The sequence below is a fragment of the Camelus bactrianus genome, chromosome 10 (assembly GCF_048773025.1).
Source record: "Camelus bactrianus isolate YW-2024 breed Bactrian camel chromosome 10, ASM4877302v1, whole genome shotgun sequence".
NCBI classification, from domain to species: Eukaryota; Metazoa; Chordata; class Mammalia; order Artiodactyla; family Camelidae; genus Camelus; species Camelus bactrianus.
Window position 1 is genome coordinate 2,327,213 of NC_133548.1, and position 21,708 is coordinate 2,348,920.

A 21,708-nucleotide genomic window follows, 5' to 3' on the forward strand; every position below is an offset into this window, starting at 1 on the left:
CTCAGTGTTCGAGCAGGCTTGGCATGCACGAGGTCCTGGGTTCAATCCCCAGCACCTCCATTAAAAGAAAAAGAATTGAAAACAGGATCTTGAAGAGAGATTTGCACCCCCATGTTCACAGCAGCATTATTCACAACAGCTGAAGGGTGGAAAGAGCCTAAGTGCTGGTCGACAATGAATGGAGAAACTTGATGTGATCCATCCCGAAAATGGAAGGTTATTCAGCCTTAAAAACAAAGGACATTTTGACACGGGCTACAGCATGATGAATCTTCAGGACATGATGCTCAGTGAAAGAAGCCAGTCACAAAAGGACAGATACTGTCTGATCCCACTCGCATGAGGTCTCCAGAGGCGTCACATTCACAGAAACAGAAAGTAGGATGGTGGAGGGGGGGCCAGGGGCTGGGGGAGGAGAAAGAGGGGAGGACAAAGAGGGGGTTAGTGTTACAGGGGACAGAGTTTCTGCTGGGGAAGAAGGAGAGGTTCTGGAGGTGGATGGTGGTGATGGCTGAATGATGTGATTACACTAAATGCTGTAGGACTGTGCAGTTAAAAATGGTGAAGATGGGAAATGTTATGTTACGTGTACTTTACCTCAATAAAAGGAAAACCATGAAAAGCAGACAAACCACAAACCTAGGCAGAGCATTATCTGTCCCTTACCTTCCCACCACCCAGAGTCTGGAAGGGAAGGGGGGAAAGTCGGGCTCGCTCCAGCAGCAGTTTTGGGAATTCAGGTCTGTCTGGCTCCCCGCTTCACGCAGCAGGTGTCTGCTGAATGCGGGGCTTATGTGAGTGGGGCCGCGCACAGACTGAGAAGACAGCCTTGTACTGGTTGCAAGTAGTAACGTAAGTCAGCTCTTCCCTGTGCCGAAAGTGTCAGAGCAGGTGGGTAGTTAGACATGAGCAGAGCAAGGGGGCCGTGGGCCAAATGGCAGGAATTGGACAAAAACGAGGGGCACAGGCCAAGTGCAGCCTACATCATGTAAGCCCTGGGGGCCCTGGGCAGACAGAGAGAAGCTGGAACCTCTGGGCTGATAAGCGGTCACACGTTTTGGGGTGACAAGTGCCCTGAGGCCGACAAAGAAAGGTGGGAAAAGGTAGGAATCTCCAGTGTCCAAATGTAACCTTTTCTCATTGCGCCCTGATTACAATAAAACTAGCCTTGCAGATTACAAGTACCCAGCATGCACCAACACCATGACACTTCTGATCCAGGCTGAATAAGGACAAAAATCCCTGCTCCCCTCGGGAAGGTGGAGCTGGGATGAAAGTCAGGGAATACGACCCCAAACCCTTCCCTCCCCAGTGAGTATTCCGCCCATTCAGTTTTACACTCTGTGTAACCAGCTTGTCACAGAACCTCAGGGCAGCTGCTCCCCTGAGCTGCCCACTCCCCCGGGAGAGTGTGCCGTCCGTCCCCTGATAAACCCTCACTTCCCTTCCTCAGCTGCCACGTCTGCTCTCCGAGCTCTTTCTGGGACAAGCCAAACCCCTAATCACGGGCAACAGTAACGTTTCCCATTCACAGGCGAGTGAGAGGGGTTCCAGGGGAGGAGACCCCTCCTTTTGGGGGGACGGATTACAGCCCCCGCAGGTGAACAGGGAGCTCCAGGCCCCTTACACTCCTAAGCCTCCTCCATGCCCCCCCCGGCAGTCCCGCACTCCAGGAGGGGCCTGCCAGCCGCTCAAGTCTCTGAGCCTCGCCTGGGACCCAGGTCGCTTCTGCTAGAAGCCCTTTCTACTACAAGCTGCCAGCAGGTCACCCAAGGAGGTGACAAGTGTCGTGGGGTTCAGCGGGCTGGTATGCGCAGGCAGCAAAGGAATTTCCAAAAGACAAAGGGTGAGAGCAGAGGAGTTTCTCAGGGACGCTGTCGCAGACAAGAGTCGCCTGTGCAGCCCAGGGGGCCGGGTGCTGGGTCTTCTGTAAGGGAGGGTCACACCAGGTACCGTGGGGTCACAAGACGCCTGATGCACTTGGCACAAGCCTCTAACTGGTTGATGTTGAGGTACAGGGAAAGGGGGTCGTGAAAGGCTACCGGGCCCTGGGAGGGGGCTGAGGCTGGCCTGGCGGGCAGGCTTCCCGGTGCTGCACCCTGGATCATTATCTTGGCTGAGGCAGGCATGTACCAGGGAAGGGGTGGTCTTTGCTATCTTTAAAGGGCAGCAGCCAGGCACCTGAGGGCCCCCCCCCCCCACACGTCCCCCACCCCTACACCTTCCTGCTGTGTCCGAGGGGCCTTGGAGCAGGAATCTGCCAGATGTCTGTCAGATTCCTGCCAGATGTCTTGCCAGACCTCACAGCAAGTGCCAGTGAGGTGACTGTCACCATGTCACAGGGGAAGTGTATCGCCTCTAACTTGCTCCTGCCACTCTGGGGCTTCTAGAAGGCTGGGTGGGGCCAGGGCACGTGTCTGTGTGTTCTGTTCGCCATGGGTTTTGTCCGTCAAGTCCCACCACGGAAGAACGAAATTACTCACGACTTTATGGATAAAGTCAGGAGAGTGACAGGGAGGCGGAGACCAACTCCCCGAGCGCCTCCAGAGCGCTTGCATTTATTGGGAACAGTCAGACAGAGGGTCAAAGTGACATGCGTCACAGCAGCGAGTGAGGGGCGCCGTGCGCGTGCAGGGATGCGGGCCAGCAGTCTCAGTTCATGGAAAACAGAAGCATAACCTTAATTTATACTTAGAGAGAAGGTTACAATATTGACAGTACGAATGGTTATTTTAAGCCTCAAAGAATCATGAGCAAGGTTACAGTGTTCCAAATAATTTATAATGAAAACCCAGCCCGCCACAGGGTCTCCGTATGATGGTCAGAAACCGTCTCAGCTCGCGAAGCCGCCCCACTGTCCCCAGCTGAGGGTCAGCCACTGCCTTCCGTGAGCAGGAGCGGCCCGCGCTATCCGCCTGCGCCTGATGAGCGAAGCACATCCTGCCCGTTAGGGCAGGGGACGAGCTGTGACTTTCCATGAGCACAAGCAGCCCTGAACCTACGACCTCAAGCTAAGCAGAACGAGCAAAGCATGTCTCTTGCTTTTCACGGCGGCGCAGAGACAGTTTGTGGCAGGTCCTGCTGGCACGGCAGCTTCAAGGCAGCGGAGCTCAGTCCCGTAGAGAAGGTGGTGACCGGTACTGAGGGTTCAGTCTTTTGTGCTCTTGGACATTTTGCTGTGAAGGATCCGTATAATGACACATACAGAAAGCATGGGGTTTGATTATACATTTCTTATGCCCTTACGTAAAGGTGAGAATACAGAAAGGTGAGACTATGATTTGGCAAAAGCAATCATTACACTAGAATCCAAATTTGCACTCCCACACGTGCCCTCCTGGACGGCCTGTTGATGCAGGAAAACGGGTGTGGGGTGAAGCGGGGATCTCAGTTGAGCCCCTGGGACGGCTGAGCCAAGTGTCGGTCCTTTGCTTCGTGCAGGAAAGAATTCAAATGCAAATCACCGTTGAGTAAAGGTAGATTTCTTTAGAGAGATACACACTGCATAGAGTGTAAGGCCAGAGAAAGGCAGGGAAAGAGGTGTGGGAGTTGGGTGCTCAGGTTAAAGCAAAAGCAGGTACACACTCCACAGACAGAGTGAGGGCCGTCCCTGAAGGGGAGGGAGCGGGCAAGGGGCCACTAGGCGTGGTGGTGTCCCTTTTTACGGGCTCAGTAGCTTCACAGGCCTACAGGTGGGATCAATCCAACTGGTTTCCACTGGCCACGTGTCTCCTGGGATTATGTCCACCCAGATTTCTGGGGAACCCTTCCTTCAGGGCCGGCTGGAACGGACTCCCTGGGCACCAGGGCATCGACAGGACGTGATGGAGATGCCCACAGAAGGACGAAGGTGGCGGCTTTCCCAACATCCTCAGGCTGCCCCAGGGAGGGGCTGCGACCGGCCAGCTCCTCCAGGACGTCCTTGTCATCTGAAATGAAATGCACAAGCTGTAAGTGGAGAGTTACGTTTTATTTGTCAGCTTTCTGGGGACTCGAGCCTGGGGACAGCCTCTCGGGTGGTTCTGAGGGGCTGCTCCAAAGAGGCAGGGCAGGAGCCAGGATACATAGGGGGTTTTGCCACAAAGACCAGGGAGTCAGAACATCAAAAGGTTCCTGTTACTTAAAGAAAACCAGCTACCCCAGGTTAAGGAATTTAGTGCTTCTCTATGTGTGGGAAGGCGAAAGGTCTGGGCTCATTGCCATCACTCCTTTGATCTGCAGCTTAGCTGTCTAGGGCCAGTGTCCTGTTCCTTCCCATCCTGAGACCTCTCGAGGGCACCCCTGGGGGCACTGCAGAGGCCAGGCTGCCTGCTTGTCTGCGTCCTGAGTTCCCTCCGCTCACGGGGGCGGCGCGGCGGCTGGTGACACCGTCCTTTGTTTACTGATAGGGCTGGCGCTGGTTTTCATTCACAGGGCTTCCCTTTGGTCCTAAATTGGATCAATATTTTGGGAGACATTTCATGACTAATTTTGGCCCACAGCACTAGGAAGTCTTATTCCTAGATCAGGTGAAGATTCTGTTGACATGCCAGTCAAGATGCTAATGTGTGGAGCAGGCCCTGCTGATAACCAAAGAGCTCTCTGGCTCGCCCGTCCTGCTGGTCTGTTGTGACCCAGGAAATGCTCCCCCCGCTGCTTCTTCCCGTAGCTGGAGCCGCACCACGGCAGCTGCTCTACGCAGGGTTACAATGTGCCCACTTCCTCAAGGTGTTCAGCCATCATCAGTTTTGTTGGAGGCCTGGGTACACGGTGGGCGGTTTTCGAGCCAGCAATCAGATAAAATAGGCAGAGATGGGTGATGCTTCTGCCAGCTAAGGAACCCCACAGATGGCCAGAAACCACCAGAAGCTGGGGCAGAGGCCCGGACCAGATTCTCCCTCACAGCCCTCGCAGGAACCAACCCTGCAGCCACCTGGATCTTGGACTTCCAGCCTCCAGAACCAGGAGACAATAAATGTCTGTTGTGTAAACACCAGCCTCCCAGCCGCAGCTGTGGGGCTTTGTCAGAGCAGCCCCAGGGAATCTGCAGGAGGCCCTGCACACAGCGCTGCACACAGCAAGCTCGCCCAGCGGGCCTGCCACCAGTCAGACCCACCCAGATGCCCACGTACCTGCTCCAGCCTACTGAGGGAGGGGGACGCCTCCGCCTGGGCCTGGCGTCTGCCCTGGGGTTGCAGGACTTCCTTCCACCACCACCACCTGCAGCTCCATGCTTTCCTCAGGGTCATGGGAGGGCCCCGGGCTGGCCCCAGCCTGGGGTGTCAGGGCTGAGTCCTCCCCCACGACAGCGGTCTTGTCTCCTGGCCAGGGGCTGGTCGGCCCCTCTCAGGGCCCGTCCGCGTCGCATCGGGCTGGCTGCTTCTAGGTGACTAAGGGACAAAGTCATTTCTTCCGGTGACAGGAGGCAGCACAGGCCTTTCCCAAGTCACTGTCAGGGAGAGAAACGCCAACTATCTGACAGATAAGTAAGGGCTGTGCATTTTAGAGAGGAACACGGCATGGGGTCAGGCCCCTGCTCTGTCACCTACCCCTTGAGCATCCCTGGGGAGTTAGCCGGAGGTGGGTTATATGGTGGCACCCACATCCCAGTCCCTAGTGCCTGTGGATGGGGCCTATTTAGAAATAGGGTCTTTGCAGCTAAGGTCATACTGGACTAGTGTGGGACCTGCATCTCACGACTACTGTCCTTAAAAGGAAAGAGATTTGGAGACACAGAGACACACAGTGAGAGGCCACACGAAGATGGCAGAAACTGGAGTGACGTGTCCACAAGCCAAGGATGTCCAGTCCCTAGCAAAAGAAGCTTCCAGGAAGGACCCTCTCCCAGAGCCCCCCACAGGAAACCAGCCCAATCAGCCCCTTGACTTTGGACTCATGGTCCCCAGAACTGCGGATAGTACGTTCCTAGTGTCTCAAGCCCTGGGGTCAGTGGGGACCTGTTTCTGCAGCCCTGGGAAACCCAGACAAAGCCCTTTGTCCCCTGGGCTTCAGCTGCCTCTCCGTGGTCAGACGACCAGCAGAATTCAAGTTCTCTTCCAGCACAGACGCCCCAGGGCTCTGCTGAAGTGAGTGCAGGCACCACGGCCCAGGCTGAGCAGCGGGTGCAGGTGGGAGGCCTGGGGTGCCCTGCGCCTGCCCCCACCCCAGATGTCACCCGGGGCCCCACTGGACAAACCCCAGGGGGAGACTTACAGGACTGCCTGGCTCATTCGGATCTTCTGCAAATCAAGAAGATAGAGAAAGAAATATAACAGATGTTACTTGTTACAGTGGCTTCTCTGAGGGAGAGGAGCTGCCTTGAACTCACAGCAAAGAAAGTGTCCTAAAGTTTCAAGAAACCGATGACCCCCTGAGAAAATGCAGGAGGGGCCTTACCTGGTGAGCTTCACCAGCCCCTGGGGGCCTGCCTCCCTGAGGATGCCCCTGGCTCGGGCAGCACCAGTCTCTCCCTGCTTCCCGGACAGGGCACCCTGGACACCCTGTCTCCAACCAGCTGACCTGAGATCCTGGTCTTAAGTCCTGTGTGTCCGGGAGCCCGAAGCAGGTGGCCCCGAGATCAGAGGCATGAAAGGCCCCCGAGTTAGAAAGTGAGTGTAGCTGTGTTTCAAATGAGACGCCCCCCTCCCATGAGGAACCACGAGCCCCAGTCCCCCGTTCCTGAGCTCCCGATGCAGCTGTGATCTTGTTTTCTCCAGGATTGATGTGACCATGATTACCTTTTTTGCTATGGTTGTGAAGGATGGTGCGAATGCAGGGGATGAGGATGAAGGCATTGATGGCGAAGGCGAGGGTGAGGGCGAGGACCACAAGTAGTGGCCACGAACAGCTTGAGGTTCCTGGAAAGACGCAGAGGAGAGAATGCTGTCACAGAGTCAGACACGCTCTCCTCATCTCAGTGACGTGCCGGAGGAGAGTCCCTCTCTGGGATGGGTGGCAGCATTGCCTTCTGCAGGCCCCAAAGTGCTCCCAAGCCGACCATCGCTGTGAACCGCTCCAGCAGAAGGCAGGACAGGCTGATCCTTCTGCTCAGACAAGACCCTGGGCTCAGAGGCTGGGAGGTCCCGCTCAGGTCCTCGGAAGCAGCAGGAGGTCTGAGCCACTGGAAGAGCGACAAGGGGCCCTGGCGTCCCAGTAAGGGGCTCAGGTGCAGGTGGTCGCAGCTGCCGGACATACTCCATGAGCAGCAGGAGGCAGGGCCTGGAGGAGGAGGCTGGGAGGAGGGAGTGGATGGCCCGTCCTGATTGGAGCAAGGCCTGGCCACGGTGGCTCAAGGGACAGGGCCGGGTCCACCCTGGGGACATGTCTGGCGTGACCACTAGGGTGTGTCTGTCTCACCCTGGGGGGCTCTCAGCACCCCCAGGAGCCCTGGACACACAGATATGGGGGGGCAGGGGAGGCCCATCAGGGCTGTGGACGCTCAGCCACCCTGATGTCACCTGTTGAAGGACAGAGGACAGTGGAGTGAATCTTTCATGCGGTGCCACCATCCTACTTAAAGGCTTTTCTTTATTCTCAAATTAGGCCCTTTCTAATTCTCTCTTCTTTTCTGGTGTTGAAATAGCCTTTAAATGTCTTTACATGTTATTGAAACCAAAAGGAAATCAAGGTGGGCAGGGATAAACTGGGGGTTTGGGATTTGCAGATATATAAACTACTATATATAAAATAGATAAACAACAAGGTCCTACTGTCTAGCACAGGGAACTACGTTCAATATCTTGTCATAACCTATAAGGATAAAGAAAATGAAAAAGGATGTATACATATGTATAAAGGAATCACTATGCAGCACACCGGAAATTAACACAACAGGGTAAACAGACTGTACTTCAATTAAAAAAAAAAAAGGAATCAACCAGCCAATTCTGAAACGTAAACGGATGTGCCGAGTCCAAGGAAGGAGGCAAGGGGGCATGAAGGTGGCACTGGTCCCGGAACAGAGAGGACGCCCAGACGGCTGCTCAGTTACAACCCAGGAACCCGGAGAGCGGGGAAGGGATGGTCCTCAACACCACCTGGGTCATCCTTTCACGCACTTGGGAAAAAACCCACCTAACGCCGACCCCTACCTCACACCATGCCAACCTAACTCCAGGGTCGTGCAGAATGAAACGAGAAAGGTAAGACCATGCAGCTGCTGGCAGGTCACGCGACAGAATGTCTCTACCGGGTGAGCAAACATTTCTCAAATCAGGAAAACGGTGACAAACTCAACCACACTAACATGCAGGGCCTCTGTCCACAAGCGACCCCGCGAAGTGAATAAAGGGGCACCTGGCAGATGGGGGAGAGATTTCCAATGCAAAGGGCTCATGTCCCAAGTGATAAATAATCACCAAAGACGAAAAAAAAAAAACCCCTAGACAACCCAATATGAAAATGGGTGACAGTCTAAAAAAAAAAAAAAGGACACAAATGAACTTATTTACAAAACAGAAACAGACTCACAGACATAGAAAACAAACATGGTTCCCGGGGGGAAGGGGTGGGAAAGGAGAAATGGGGAGTTCGAGACTTGCAGATACTAACTACTATATATAAAAGTAACAAGTTTCTGCTCTTCAGCACAGGGAGCTACATTCAATATCTTGTAATAGCCTATAATGAAAAAGAATCTGGAGACGAACATGCAGGAATACGGATGACTGAAACACTGTGCTGTACACCAGAAACTGACACATTGTAACCGACTATACTTCAATTAAAAAGAAAAATCTTTAAAAAAAAAAAACGGGCGAGACTCTCCCACAGACACTAACACAGGAGCATCCTGTCCGCGCCTGGCTGGTGCCCAACCTCATGTCCTCAAGGCCCATTGGGAGAGTCCCAGGAGGGCAGGGACCTGGCATGTCAGGACGTCGGGATGTCGGGAGAGGAGGACGGGGGATGGAGTGCGCCACCTGCAGGGGGAGAAAGATGCTGCCCTGGCCAGCCCAGCCGCTCTGCTCCCCTTGCTCCCTGTGAACGGGGGGCAGGATGACACCCAGGAGCTACCTGGTCAGGCCGGGGCGGCTCAGCCTGACCCTACACGGCCCGACTTGGGCAGCAAGGATGAGGAGGCTGCAGCTTGTCCCCAACGATCCTATTCGTTTATTCAGGACAGGGGCCCTTGAATAGTGACCTGCCAGTCCAGTCCGGCCCACTGCCTACTTCTGTGCGTGAAGTTTTGTTCACACGCAGCTGAGCACCTGTTTGCTCACAGCTTCCAGCTTCTTCCGCAGCAGCAGAGCTGAGTTGTGACGGCAGGGATCTCAGGGCCCACACAGCCTTAACTTTGTGCCTTTATGGATTGACGAGATGGAATTGGACTCTTACCTGGCTTTGGATTACTTTCTGTGGCACAAACTGTATCCCTGGTGGCATTGCATGGATGAAGGACGGTGCTGCCTTCACATCTGAGAGGGAGAGCAAAGAATCCCTGAGCACGTCTTCTCCCTGCCCACACCCGCCCCCAAGCGTCCTTCTCACCACCCACAGGCCAGGGGCCAGAGGGACCAGCCCCGTCTCCTGGGCTGGCCCACCAGGCAGCAGGTAATCAGTGTCCTGGCATTTCCCAGGCTATCCTGCCCAAAGGGGGCTCAATGAGAAGGAAGCTTGGGCATTCGCTGTGATACACGGTGGGGGGGGGGGGCTCCCTCTGTCTCTATTCCTGAACAGAGCTGTGTGTGGCTATGAGGATTGGACCTGTTGTAGCCATCTCTCTACCAAGAGGGAAATCAGCCTAAAGAAGAAGCTCATGGAGAAGGGGACAGGGAAGCAAGTCCAGAGACGCCAGAGCCCTGATCAAACCAGACCTGAAGGCAGCCCTTACTTTGGACTTGTCAGGTTCAAGAGCCAATCGTTCAACATGGTCTTGAGTTGCAGTTAAGAGTCTACAAATTGAACTATTTGAACTATTGTGCTAGTGGCTTCACCACTGTCAATGTCTCCCCCAGTAGCCTCACTGAATCCACGCCAGCCTGGGACCACAGAATGCGACCTTCTTTGGCAATAGAGTCTTTGCAGCTGTAATTGTGTGGAGACAAGGTCATACTGGATCAGGCTGGATCTGAATCAATGACCAATGTCCTCATAAGAGGGAAACTGCATGCAGACAGAGGCAAGGCCATGTAAAGACAAGGGACACAGACACACTTGAGAACGGAGAAGACCACTTGAAGGTAGGAGCAGAGACACAAGTGATGTGTCTACAAGCCAAGGAGAGCCCAGGACTGCCAGCAACGTGGAAAGCAGCAGGAAGTGACGGAGCGCCTGCAGAGGGAGCAGGGCCCGGCTAACACCGTGGTTTCAGACCTCTGGTCTCCCGAGCTGTGAAAGAACACACCTCAGTGGGTTTTTGGGAAACTCAGGCCCCAGGGCACAGCACGGTCGTTGTCTCTGCCCACTGCTCACTTTCCCCGGAACCTTCCCTCCCTCCTTGGGCCTCTGCTGTAGCGACTGTCTCCAGTAGCCCCTCTGTCCCCTCTCTGCCCCCGAGTGTGTGTTCAGATGGGCTCCACCATGGCTGGGGGCGCCAGGTGGGTGCTAGGCCTGCAGGCCCCAGTAGGGCTCATACTCATTTGTAAACGAAGGAGTGAATGAAGGAACCCTGACGTCAAGCAGCCCAGGCGATGTGCTGACTTAATCTTCAGGACCCCTCCCTGGGGCAGGTGCTACCATTAGCCCCACTTGACAGATGTGAAAATGGGGGTCTGGGAGGGGGCGGCAACATGAGTGACCCAAAGCGCAACAGGCAGTGAGTGGGGGAGGGGACGCAGGCCCGGGCCCCCGAGGCTGGACCTTTTACAGCGGAAGCAGCTCTCTGTGCAGCTCCCCGAGTCGCAGTAGAAGTGACCCTCCTTGCACTGGCACTGCCGGTCGGAGGTCGGGGAGCACTCAGTCACCACCTCCTGATCTGCTGGAGGGAAGATGGGGGTCAGTCACCAGGGCCAGGACCCTGTCTGTGGACGCCCAAAGCTGCCCGCGCCCTCCCTTCTCAGCAGGGATGGAGAGGTAACAGCCAGACCTTGTTCCCTGCAACCCGGACTGTCTGCGTAGGGGCCAGTGGTGCCCCTGCCATCTATCTGTGCTGGGGGGACAGGGCCACATCCTCAGAAATGACCTCAAATCATTCTGTCCATCTTGTCTGCCCCACGGAGAAAAGGCCACCACTCCGTGTGACATTGAATGACCCATCCCAGCAGGTTTGTGAACGGCACGGTCACGGTGCCACACCCTACTTCTCGCCCCGTGGGACGGTTTCCACTGGCCCCCTGTCCACCGCTGACCGAGCATCACTTGGCTTAGCTGTCTCTAACTTAACCTGCAGAGTCTCCTAATTGTCACTTCACCAAGTTTCACAAAGACACCTGTTGAGACTTTTTTCTTGGTCCTGGGTTCAATCCCCAGTACCTCCTCTAAAAATAAATTAATCAGTAAACCTAATTACCCGCCTCCCAAAATACCTAAAACAAACCTGTGCATGCTTAAGGTGCACTGCACGAGGCGCTGGCGCACCCTGTTGGGATTTTCACCGGGAATGCGCAAAATCTAAGAATCTGTCCGTGGAAAGTGGACAGTCTTAGCGCATGGAGTCTCCTTGCTTACAATCTCACGGCATTACTTGGCAGATTGAGATTTCCTTAAAGTATCTTTTCTGGGGTCATTTTGGTGAATGCAGATGTTTAAAACACACGTTTAGAGGCGCTTTGTTGCTGATACAGTTTCAGAACTTCTGCCTGTCGTCTGTCGTACGTCCAGCAGCTCTGAGATCTTAACGGCCTGCACGTGGAGTCTTTAGCCGGTACACACACCATGGTGACGAAAACCAGCGCTCTGTCCCAGCTGCCCCAGCAGCTCCATCACCGTGTCCAGCTGGGACCTTTTCCTTTGGGGAGGCCCCCCAGGCGTGTCGCCACAGCACGTCTGCCCGACCGCCGCCACTTACCGTCCCGGCAGAGGGCGCAGTGCACGCAGCTGGTCTCCGCACTGGGGTGGGACCTGAACGTCCCAGACTCACACTTCCTGCACGCTCTGACGCTGCGGCCCTCCTGGAACTGCTCGGTGAGGTAGTAGCCTGTGAGGGGGGACAAAGGGGAGGTGGGGGCCCAGGGCCATCCTGTTCTGCCCCAGACGTGCTCAGTCTGTGAGGCCTGTCCTTGAGAAGGTTTGGGGCCGGATCCCTTGCACAGGACCACCCCTCTTGCCTCCTTGGAACATTCTGGATTGATCTGGGGCTGCCTGTGTCCCAGGAACCGGAAACCTGTACCGCCCCTCGGTGCCCTGGAGTGTGTGGGTGCTAGAGCTGGCCTGGCAGGACTGGAATCCCTCACCCTCAGCCCAGCAGACTCAGCAGCTCCCCCTGGCCCCGTGCTCACCTTCGGCCAAGACTGGCACGGAGCCAACTCACACCCTTCCAGGGCAGAGTTCACCAGATACCACGTCAGACCAATTCTGTCTCATTCCTTCCTAAATGTGCTTTGTGTAAGTGTGTGTGTGTGTGTGTGTGTGTGTGTGTGTGCGTGCACAGGTGGGCATGTGTACAGATGTATGGCGTGCGTGTCCAGGTGTGTGGGGAGTGGCGGGGCTCAGTGGTCCAGGGGTTTGGGGCCTGGTGTCTGAAACAGGAGCCCCGAGAAGGCACAGGTTGTGGATAAAACGAGGCACGTGTGCAGGTATCTGAGTGGGTGGCGCAGAGTGCGAGGGCACAGGTGTGCGGCTGGCCCCTTACAATGGGAGAGCGAGAAGGCAGCTTCCCTGATTGTGGGAGCATGCTGTCTGCGTGTGTCGCTGGGGTGCGGGATGGTGAGTCTCACCGGCATGTGGGCCGTGGGCCTGGGACCACGGTCCCCACAAAGGCCCAGGTGTTATGCAGCACTTGGCCAGGAGGTGCGGTAGAGCCGGGAATGGGGTGGGTTCTGACTTCAGAGCATCCTCACGAGAATGGATGGATTTGTGCATGAGGCAGTGGTGGCGGGCACCTCCCCACTAGAAACTTCCCGCCCTTGGGTGCCCACTGTTGCCCTCCTGACAGGAGGAAGCTGGGCCTGTCCAGCCCGGGCATGCACCCCACTTCTGTCCCCCAAGCCCTGCTGAACACGCCTCATCCTCGTCAAAACCAGCACACAACCCCGCTGTTCCCACAAGAGCCCCCAAAGTGGGTGCAGGGGTGGGGCACTGGACGGCTGCCAAGGAGAGGCCCTCTCACCCAGAGACAGCAGGTGCTCCCCCCAGCTCTGCTCAAAGGGTCCAACAGCTCCCTTCTCCGAGGTAGGAGGTCTGTCCCAGAAGGCCCTGGAAGTCATCCTGGACTCACCAGCTGGACAGAGTTTATAGCAGAGGCAGAGGCTCGTACCCTTGTACTCACCTGGGTCACACAGGGTCTCCCTTGTTGTCATGGTCACCTTCAATCAGAAAGGAGACTGGCATTATCAGGGCGGCCTGTGCTCCTGGTGGAAGCACACAGGCTCGAGCAGGGAGTGCCAGCCACCCGCCAGCCCAGAGCCCTGCCTCCGTCGTGGCGGGTGGGCTTCGTAGGAGGATCACACATGGGAACGTCTCCTTGATCTCTCTGCTGTTCCACTCGCTATACCGAGCAGGATCATCCAGGGGGAATATGTCCTTTAGCTCCCAAATGCATGTGTCTTTGTAATCTATCCCAATGGCTGACATCTAGTCTATTTGCAAGGTCAGAACTAGATCCTTTGGGGTAGGGATCCTTCAAAATTTAGTGAGTCTTTTGTTTCTTTCTAGTAGATAGTTGATTTTTTTATGCAGTTGCATATACATTTTATCAGGAAAAGATACTGTCTATGTGTGGGCACAGGGATCTGAGCTGATCTATGTGTACCTGAGTGTGTACATCACTGTGTGTGTGAACATGTGCACATACACAGAAACCTGTTATGTGGTCTCAATATTTGTATATAATTACTGCTTTTTTCTGCTCCATTTGTTGGTTCTGAGGTATATTAAAACCTCCTAGTAAGTTTGTAGACTTGGAGAGTACATCAAGCAATGACGTCAATTTTTGCCTTTTGTATTTTGAGGCTGCGTTATTGTTTACATATGTGTCATGTTGTTTCACTAGGACAGTCGATCCTCATTATTTGATGAATTCTGTTATTTTTGAACTCGCTTACGTGCTAACATTTATTTGTGACCCCAGAGTTGAGACTCGTGGTGCTTTCTTAGACACGGGCAGAGTGGCAAGAGCCTCCATTCCCGACATACACGTTCCTAGCTGAGGCCGACCAAGGTGATGCCGCCTTCTTATGTCAGCTCTCAGAGTGCAGTGTCCCTTCTGCAGCCAGTTTTTCATAGTTTTGTGTTGTTGGTGATTTTGCTGTTTAAAACGGTCCCTAGTGCAGTGTGGGTGTGCTGCCTGGGATTCTGAAGCACAAGAAGACTGTGACGTGTTTTACACACATGTGATGAAAAACAGGTACATTGAATAAACTTTGTGCAGGAACGACTTACACTGAATTAACTACATATTAAGTCAGGTGTCTTTAAACAGAAACACTCATAAAACCAGATTCTATACTGACAGGCTGGTGAAAATGCTGCAGCTAGAAGCTCCCAGGGAACTCACCTTGCCCGTCTCTATAGGCCGTGGTCAGCGTTGGCTAATTCTGTGCTCAGAGTGACTTTATAGAACGGAAGTGTTGCAAATACAGGACTCAGTTATTATTTTCTTCCCCCGAGCAGCAGGCTGCGCACTGCTCCTCCCCACTGGGGCTTTGCGGCCTGCACGCCCTTCCACGTGACAGTGAGACCCTGCCTGGTACCTCTGTGCCCAGCCTTGCGCATGCCGCAGGCTGCCGTGCTCTGCATGGCCGTCTACGTGCTGCACTCCTGCCCTTCAGGGATAGCCCTTACCAACGCCACAGTGCTGGACTTTCCTTTCTAATTCAACCTGATAATCCACGAGTGAGTTTCACTTATCTGTGCATGTGGGATTACTACCCTCAGTCCATCTGCACCAGCGTGTTCTGTGTTCGTGGTATCACGCTTTCCCTCTGGTTCCTTTCTCCCTTTCATTTCTGGCTTCTGCTTTCCTCATGCCCCCGGTCCTCCCAGATTCCTGCTTCTCCCTTCAGTGCAAAAGTGAGTAAATTCTATTTTTACCTTTTCATTGCTTTTATGTTGTATTTTACCTTGGGAAAAATGAAGCAAAATGTAACAGAAAAACATACTTAGATAACTTTAAACAAGAAAGTCTAGTTTGCAAACACCACAGCAACAACTGTTTCACGCAAGAATCATCAACAGGTGTTAACGGTAGTAAATGTAACACAGAACATTTACATAGTTTGAAAGCAACTCCCCATAAGATACTTGGTAATTACATCAGGAAAAGAAGTGAACTTAAAGTGAGCAAGCCTAGCAGACACTAACTGAACTAAGCTGTAAAAAACACAATGTCACTTAGGTGGTGTTTTCACTGAAAATGAGAAGCCATCAGACAAACCCAAACTGAGGAACAATCTCTTAAATGATTGGTCAGTGCTCTTCCACAGTGTTAAGGCTGTGGGAGAGAAAAAGAGACTGAGGCAGCACTCCAGCTTTCCTCAAGGACATCAGTGGGACAGCTGGCATAATCTGAAGGTGGTCTGCAGACCCATCAATGTCAGTCCTCTGTTTTAAAGAAAAAGAAAAAATCACAAGACATGAAGAAACAGGAAAGTATGGCCTATTCAAAGTAAAAAACCAAACTGACAGAAAACATTCCACACGAAGGCCGGATGGCAGACTTACTAGACAAAACTCTAAAATACTGTCATAAAGATGCTCCAAGAACTAAAGGAAGACACGAAGTCAGGAGAGTGATACAGGAACAATGCAAAGAAATCAATATAGAGAGAGGAAACGAAAAAGAGAATCTGGAGTTCAACAGCACAGTAGCTGAAATGGAAAATCCACTAGAGGGATTCATAAGCAAATTTGAGCAGGCAGAGGAAAGATCAGAGAACATGAAGATAAGACATCTGAAATGACTGAGTCTGAGGAACAGGAATAAAAAACATTAAAGAAAGGTGGACAGCACTTAAGGGACCAAAAGGGTACTGTCAGGTGGGCCACTCTGTGCATTGCGGGAGCCCCAGAGAAGAAAGGAGAGAGAGAAAGGGGCAGAGAGGTTATTTGAAGAAATAATGGCCTGCAACATTTGATTTGATGCAAGACTTGAATCTATAAATCCAGGAAGCCAATCAAATTCGATGTATGACAAAGTCAAAGAGATTTCTGTTGAGACACATACTCAAATTGTCCAAAGACAAAAAGAGAATCTTTAAAACAGCAAGACAGAAATGATAGAAATTCTCAATAAGATTATCAGATTTCTCATTGGAAACCTTGGGTACCAGGTGATAGGCGATGGGTTGCTATAATCATGATGCTAACAGGAAAAACTGTAACCCTAGAACTCTACATTCAGCAAAGCTGGGAGTTTGTAGCCATTAGACTTGTCCTAGAAGAAAAGCTAAAGTGAGTTTCTTTGAAATAAAAGGACACTACACAATAACTCAAGGCCCTGTGATAACTTTTAATGGAAAAGAGTCTGCAACAAACAAGAAAGAAAAGCCCTGGATTAGATGGCTTTATTGGTAAATTCTATCAAACATTTAAAGAAGAACACAAAACCCTTCTCTCTTCCCCCAAAATTGAAGAGAGAGGAGCACTTTCAAAGTCATTCTGTGAGGCCAGCAGCACCCAAAGCCAGACAAAGACATGACAAGAAAACCTCAGACAACCACTCCTTATGAATAGTGATGCAAACAACCTCAACAAAAGAGCAAACAAAATTCACCTGCATGCTAAAGGGATTATACCCCGTGACCGACTGGGCCTTGTTCCTGGAATACACAGATGGTTCAGTACGAAACATCAATCACTGTAAAATAATGCAGAACAGCAACAAAATGAAGGAAAGCTGCACGTGATCATCGCGGTCAACAGGGAAAAGCATTTGGCAAAATTCAATATTATTCCATTATAAAAGCACTCCACACACTAGGAAGAGAAAGAAACACACTCAAGACAATAAAGGTCATAAGTGAAAACCCTCAGCTAACATCATCCTTTACAGGGAAGACGGCATATTTCCCTCTCAGATCAGGAACGAGGATACTGGTCTTCAAAATTTTATTGAACATACTATTAGAATTTCTAGCCAGAATAATTAGGTAAGAAAAAGAAATAAAAGCCACCCAAATAGGAAAGGAAGAAATCAAAAGATCTCTGTTCGCAGATAACATGATCTTATATGCAAAAAACAATAGAATTCCACCAAAAAAAAAAAAAAAAAAACAAAACCCCACAACCTGTTAGAATTAATAAATTTGGCAAAACTACAGGACACAAAATCAACACAAAAATTAGTTACATTTCTATATATTAACAATGAACAGTTCAAAAAAGAAATGAAAAAGCCAAATCTACTTACAACAGCATTAAAATGATTAAAATACTTAGGAATTAACTGAGGCAGGAAGGTGAAAGATGTAAACTGAAAACTATAAAACAGTGCTTAAAGAAAACCCAGAGAAGTGCAAAGACACCCCATGTTCATTTGTGGGATGACTTAATATTGCTAAGATGTTAAGACTACACAAAAAGCTCTCAGATGCAATGCAGTCCCCATCACATTCCCAATGATATTCTTTGTACAAAGAAAAATCCATCCCCTAATTTACATGGACTCTCAACGGACCCCAAATAGCCACAACAATCCTGAAAAGAAGAACAAAGTTGGAAGACTTACACCGCCTGATTTCAAAACTCAGCAGAAAGCGAAAGAGTGTGGTACACAACAGAAGAGCCAGCCCCCAAACAAACCCTTACATATGCGGTCAGATCGTTTTTGACAAGAATACCAGGACCATTCTACAAGGAAAGGACAGGCTTTGTAACAAATGATACTCAGAAAACTGGATACCCACGTGCAGAAACATGAAGTTGCCCCCTGGCCCTATAGCACACACAAAAAGGAACTGAAAACGGATCAAAGACCGAAAAGCAGGACTGAAAATGACAAAACTCCTAGAAGAAAATAGTGGAAAAGCTTCCCGGCAATGACTTCTTGGACGTGACACCAGAGGCACAGGCAACAAAGGCACAGACACACAAACTGGACTTCACCCGAACCCAGTCACTAGGCGACCCCCCACCCCGCCCAGGGACACCGCACGTGGACATCCAGCTGTGAGCCTGAGCCTCATTATCCGCAAGTGATGTGTCTCAGGACAGAGATTCTCTGAAAGTAGACTGTGCGCTCTAGTCCCTTGACGTTAGCCACAGGGACAGTGAAAGGTCCTGACAGTATGTGAAGTGGATAAATTCCTAGAGGGACACACCCAAGAAGAAGGAACAATGGGAACAGACTTGTAGCAAGCGAGGAGACTGAAGTAGTAATCAAAACGGTGCCCACGAGGAAAAGGCAGAAGGTGGCTTCGCTGCTGAATTTCACCCCAAATGAAGAAATCACCTAATTCTTCACAAACTCCTCCTAAAATAGAAGATGAGGGGACACTTTCCAACATATTCCATGAGGCCCGAATTACTCTGATACCAAAACCAGACAGAGACATCACCAAAAACTGCAGACCAGTCATGCTTACGAACACGCACTCAAAAATCCTCAAGAAAATGTTAGTAAATCATATCTATAACACATCAAAACAATTACACCTCGTGACCTAGTGGAATTTTTCCCGGGAATGTTGACTTGACATCCAAATGTCCCTTCATGTGATCCACCATATCAACACAAAGTTGGTGGGTCCTCAGAAAAGTGCCTGGAGTGATCATATGCGCAGCAGCTCTCCTCCGAGGCCCACCCCCCAGAGAGCTGCAGACAGGGGCTCACACAAACGTGCCCCACAGCACTTCCCCACAGATGTTCAAAGGAGCAGTGTGAGAATAGCCAAAAGCTGGAAATAATCCCTATGTCGTTCAACTAAGGAGCGGATAAACCGACGATAGTACATCCATACAATGGAATATTACTTCACCATGAGTAAGAATGAAGCACTGGTATCTGCTACATTTGTCAATGAACCTCAAAATACACTAAGTGAAGTCAGACAGAAAAGGTCACGTATTGTATGATTCCATCTATATGAAATCCCTGTAATAGGTAAGTCTGCAGAAACAGACAGCAGATTGGTGCCTGCCAGTCACTGTTGTGAAAAGGGGATGGGGACTAACTGGCTGCTTATTGGATACAGAGTTTTATTTGGGAGGGAGAAAAATATTGGGAGTAGACAGTGGTGGTGCCTGAGCATCGTTGTGAATACACTAAATGCCACTGAATAGTTCACTTGAACATGGCTAATTTTATGTTACGTAAACTTCACATCAATAACGTTTCTAATGGATCAAACACCTAGTGTAAGAGCGAAAATGACAAAACTCTTAGAAGAAAATGGAGCAGTAAATCTTCATGACCTTGGACTTTGCAAAGGACTCTCAGATATAACACCAAAAGCAGAGAACACAAAAGAAAAAAAAATTGATAAACTGGACTTTATAAAAATGGAATCCTTTTGTGCTTCAGAGGATACTATCAAGGAAGTGAAAGATACCCCACAGAGTGGGAGAAAATATTTGCAAATCCCATCTCTGATAAAGGACTCCTATCTAGAATATATAAAGAGTTCCTACAACTCACTAACAAAGAGACGACCCATGCTGGGGGCTGCTGAGCTCGGGCCGAGGGGACATGGCAGGTTGGAGGTATTTGGTGTTGCAGGAAGTCCGGCTTCAAAATGGTCTGTCACCGACCAGAACTAATCCTACACACATATATGGACACCTGACTGTGACAAAGGCCCAGGGCAACATAGTGGACAAAGGACAGCCTTCTCAGTACACGGTGTGGGAACAAATGGGTCCTGACCTATGAACAAATGGAGCTGGAGCCACACTTGTTTCATCGTATACCCAAACTGACTCAGAATGGATCATAGGCCTCAATGTAAAACTTAACACTATAAAAATCCTAGAAGAAAACCTAGGGGGAAGGCTTTGTGCCGTTGGACACAACAGCATCCTTAGATCGCAAACCGAAAGCACAGTCCGTAGAAGACAAAGTGATAAACCGGACTTCTTCAAAAATGTGAGCTTTAAGTGGTAGAATGCGTGCTTAGCATGCACGAGGTCCTGGGTTCAATCCCCAGGACTTCCACTTAAAAGAACAATTAATTTTCTTCGCCCTACAAAAACAAAACAAAACAAAACAAAAACTAAACTTATTTTCATTCAGGCTCCCGGAAGAAGTTCCCGGGTCCCCGATTAGTCATGGTGATTGCTCATTGTCGGTCAGGTCCATAGAGATTGCGCTAAACAGACCCGCCACCAGCGGACGTCTCCGCAGGCGCCGGGTGGTCACCCCCAGAGAAGCAGCGCGCTCGGTCACCCTCCAGACTGAAATCGATACGAGAACTGGTTTCTAGCGCTATACTAGCGTGACCCTGTCCAGGCTGAGGGGAGAGCAGCGGTGTCCGGGGCTGTGCGCGCTGTCCCCGCGGCTGCCCACGCCGCCCAGCCCCGGCCTTCACCCCCCAGCGGTGTGGGGGCGGCCCCGGTCAGCGGTGGCCCCCGGACCCCGCCGCCGCCCGCCGCCGCCGCCCCGCGTTCCGCCGGCTCCTCGGTCGCGTCCGCAAGTATCCTCCAGCCCCGTCTGCCCCGCCCGCCATCCCCGCCGGCCCCGCTGCGGGTTCTGTGGTCCGCGCCCTCCCGGCGTTCCAGGAACTTCTCCCCGAGCTCCGCACACCCCCAATCCCCGCCGGCTCCGCTCCCCGCTCCCAACTCCGCCCGCTCGTCCGCCGGCTCCTGCGCCGCCCGCCGCCCTCCGTCCCGCCCCGCGCCGGGAGCAGGCCTCTGCCGACTCCCTCTCCATTCATTCCTCTCGCTCCGCACATTTCCCCCCGCCCCCCCGCCCCCCCGCCCCTCACCCCTTCGCTAAATCTGCTTGCCGTCCCCCTCCGCCCGCTCCGCCGGCTCCCTCCCGCGCTCCCCGCAGCCAACTCCGCCCGCTCGTCCGCCGGCTCCCCGGGGCTCTACTGGTGGCCGAGGGGGTGCTGTGGCCTCCGCCCGGCCTCGGGCTGAGCGGAGTGGGGGAAAATCCCCGCTGCCACCCGCTCGGGGTCGGGATCCGGGTGCAGGATGCTGAGTGTTTCCCCTGTGACTCCAGCACTCAGACTTGATCCTAGTCTTGCCGTGACCATCACGCCGCCGGCGTCAGCTTCACTCGGGACGCGCGCCCCGGCACAGCCGCCTCCCGGCCCCCAGGATCCTCCCTCCCCGGAGCCCCCCGCCGCAGCCCCCGAGCCCCGCCGCCCAGCCGTCCCACCTGCGCCAGGAGCAGCAACGGCAACACGACGACCAGAAGCCACCAAGTCATGTCGCGGGGAGGTCGAATGAGCAAGCTCTGTGGCAGCAGCCGACTATAAATAGACCTGGGCGACTGCCCCCCTCCCGGAGCCTAGTACAAAGTTTTGATTGGCTTTCCGAAACGCAGCTTAAGCGAGCCTCGCGTTTATTGGCCCTGCCCGTCCCCGCCTGGATGTGCCCGCCCCGCAGGCCCGCCCCGCAGGCCCGCCCCTCCCAGACCCCATGCTTCCGCTAACCCGCCGCTCCCCTCCGCTCCCACAGGAGACAGCCTCTCAGAACAGCGGAGGGGCTGTCCACAGAGGTAAGAGAAGAGCCAGCACATACAGGAGTTTT

General features: G+C 52.5%; 1 protein-coding gene across 4 annotated transcripts; it reads right to left on the bottom strand.

Annotated features, from left to right (window-relative positions):
- Positions 1-2,525: 2,525 nt before the first annotated feature.
- On the bottom strand, positions 2,526-21,408 carry LOC105070377 (tumor necrosis factor receptor superfamily member 26). 4 transcript variants are annotated; one of them, XM_074371501.1, is made up of 9 exons: positions 21,335-21,408; positions 13,346-13,382; positions 11,927-12,055; positions 10,780-10,894; positions 9,316-9,395; positions 6,717-6,836; positions 6,193-6,218; positions 5,112-5,369; positions 2,526-3,929 (listed from the first exon to the last, which is right to left on the bottom strand). In XM_074371501.1, the coding sequence occupies exons 1-8, from the start codon at positions 21,383-21,385 to the stop codon at positions 5,262-5,264; spliced, it is 666 nt and encodes a 221-aa protein (XP_074227602.1). In that variant the 5' UTR covers positions 21,386-21,408; the 3' UTR covers positions 2,526-3,929; positions 5,112-5,261. The 4 variants fall into 4 exon arrangements, with proteins under 4 accessions (XP_074227602.1, XP_074227600.1, XP_074227599.1 ...); XM_074371499.1 differs by having other exon boundaries at positions 6,193-6,836; XM_074371498.1 differs by having other exon boundaries at positions 5,112-6,836.
- Positions 21,409-21,708: the final 300 nt, after the last annotated feature.

What these genes read in the sequence shown, in the direction of transcription:
- LOC105070377 (XM_074371499.1), bottom strand. Translation starts at nt 21,385, where the DNA reads ATGACTTGGTGGCTTCTGGTCGTCGTGTTGCCGTTGCTGCTCCTGGCG. An exon ending in CGTTGCTGCTCCTGGCGCAG is followed by an intron (nt 13,383 to 21,334) that starts GTGGGACGGCTG and finishes TTCTGATTGAAG; the next exon opens with GTGACCATGACAACAAGGGA. An exon ending in AGCTGCTTCCGCTGTAAAAG is followed by an intron (nt 9,396 to 10,779) that starts GTCCAGCCTCGG and finishes TCTCCCTCTCAG; the next exon opens with ATGTGAAGGCAGCACCGTCC.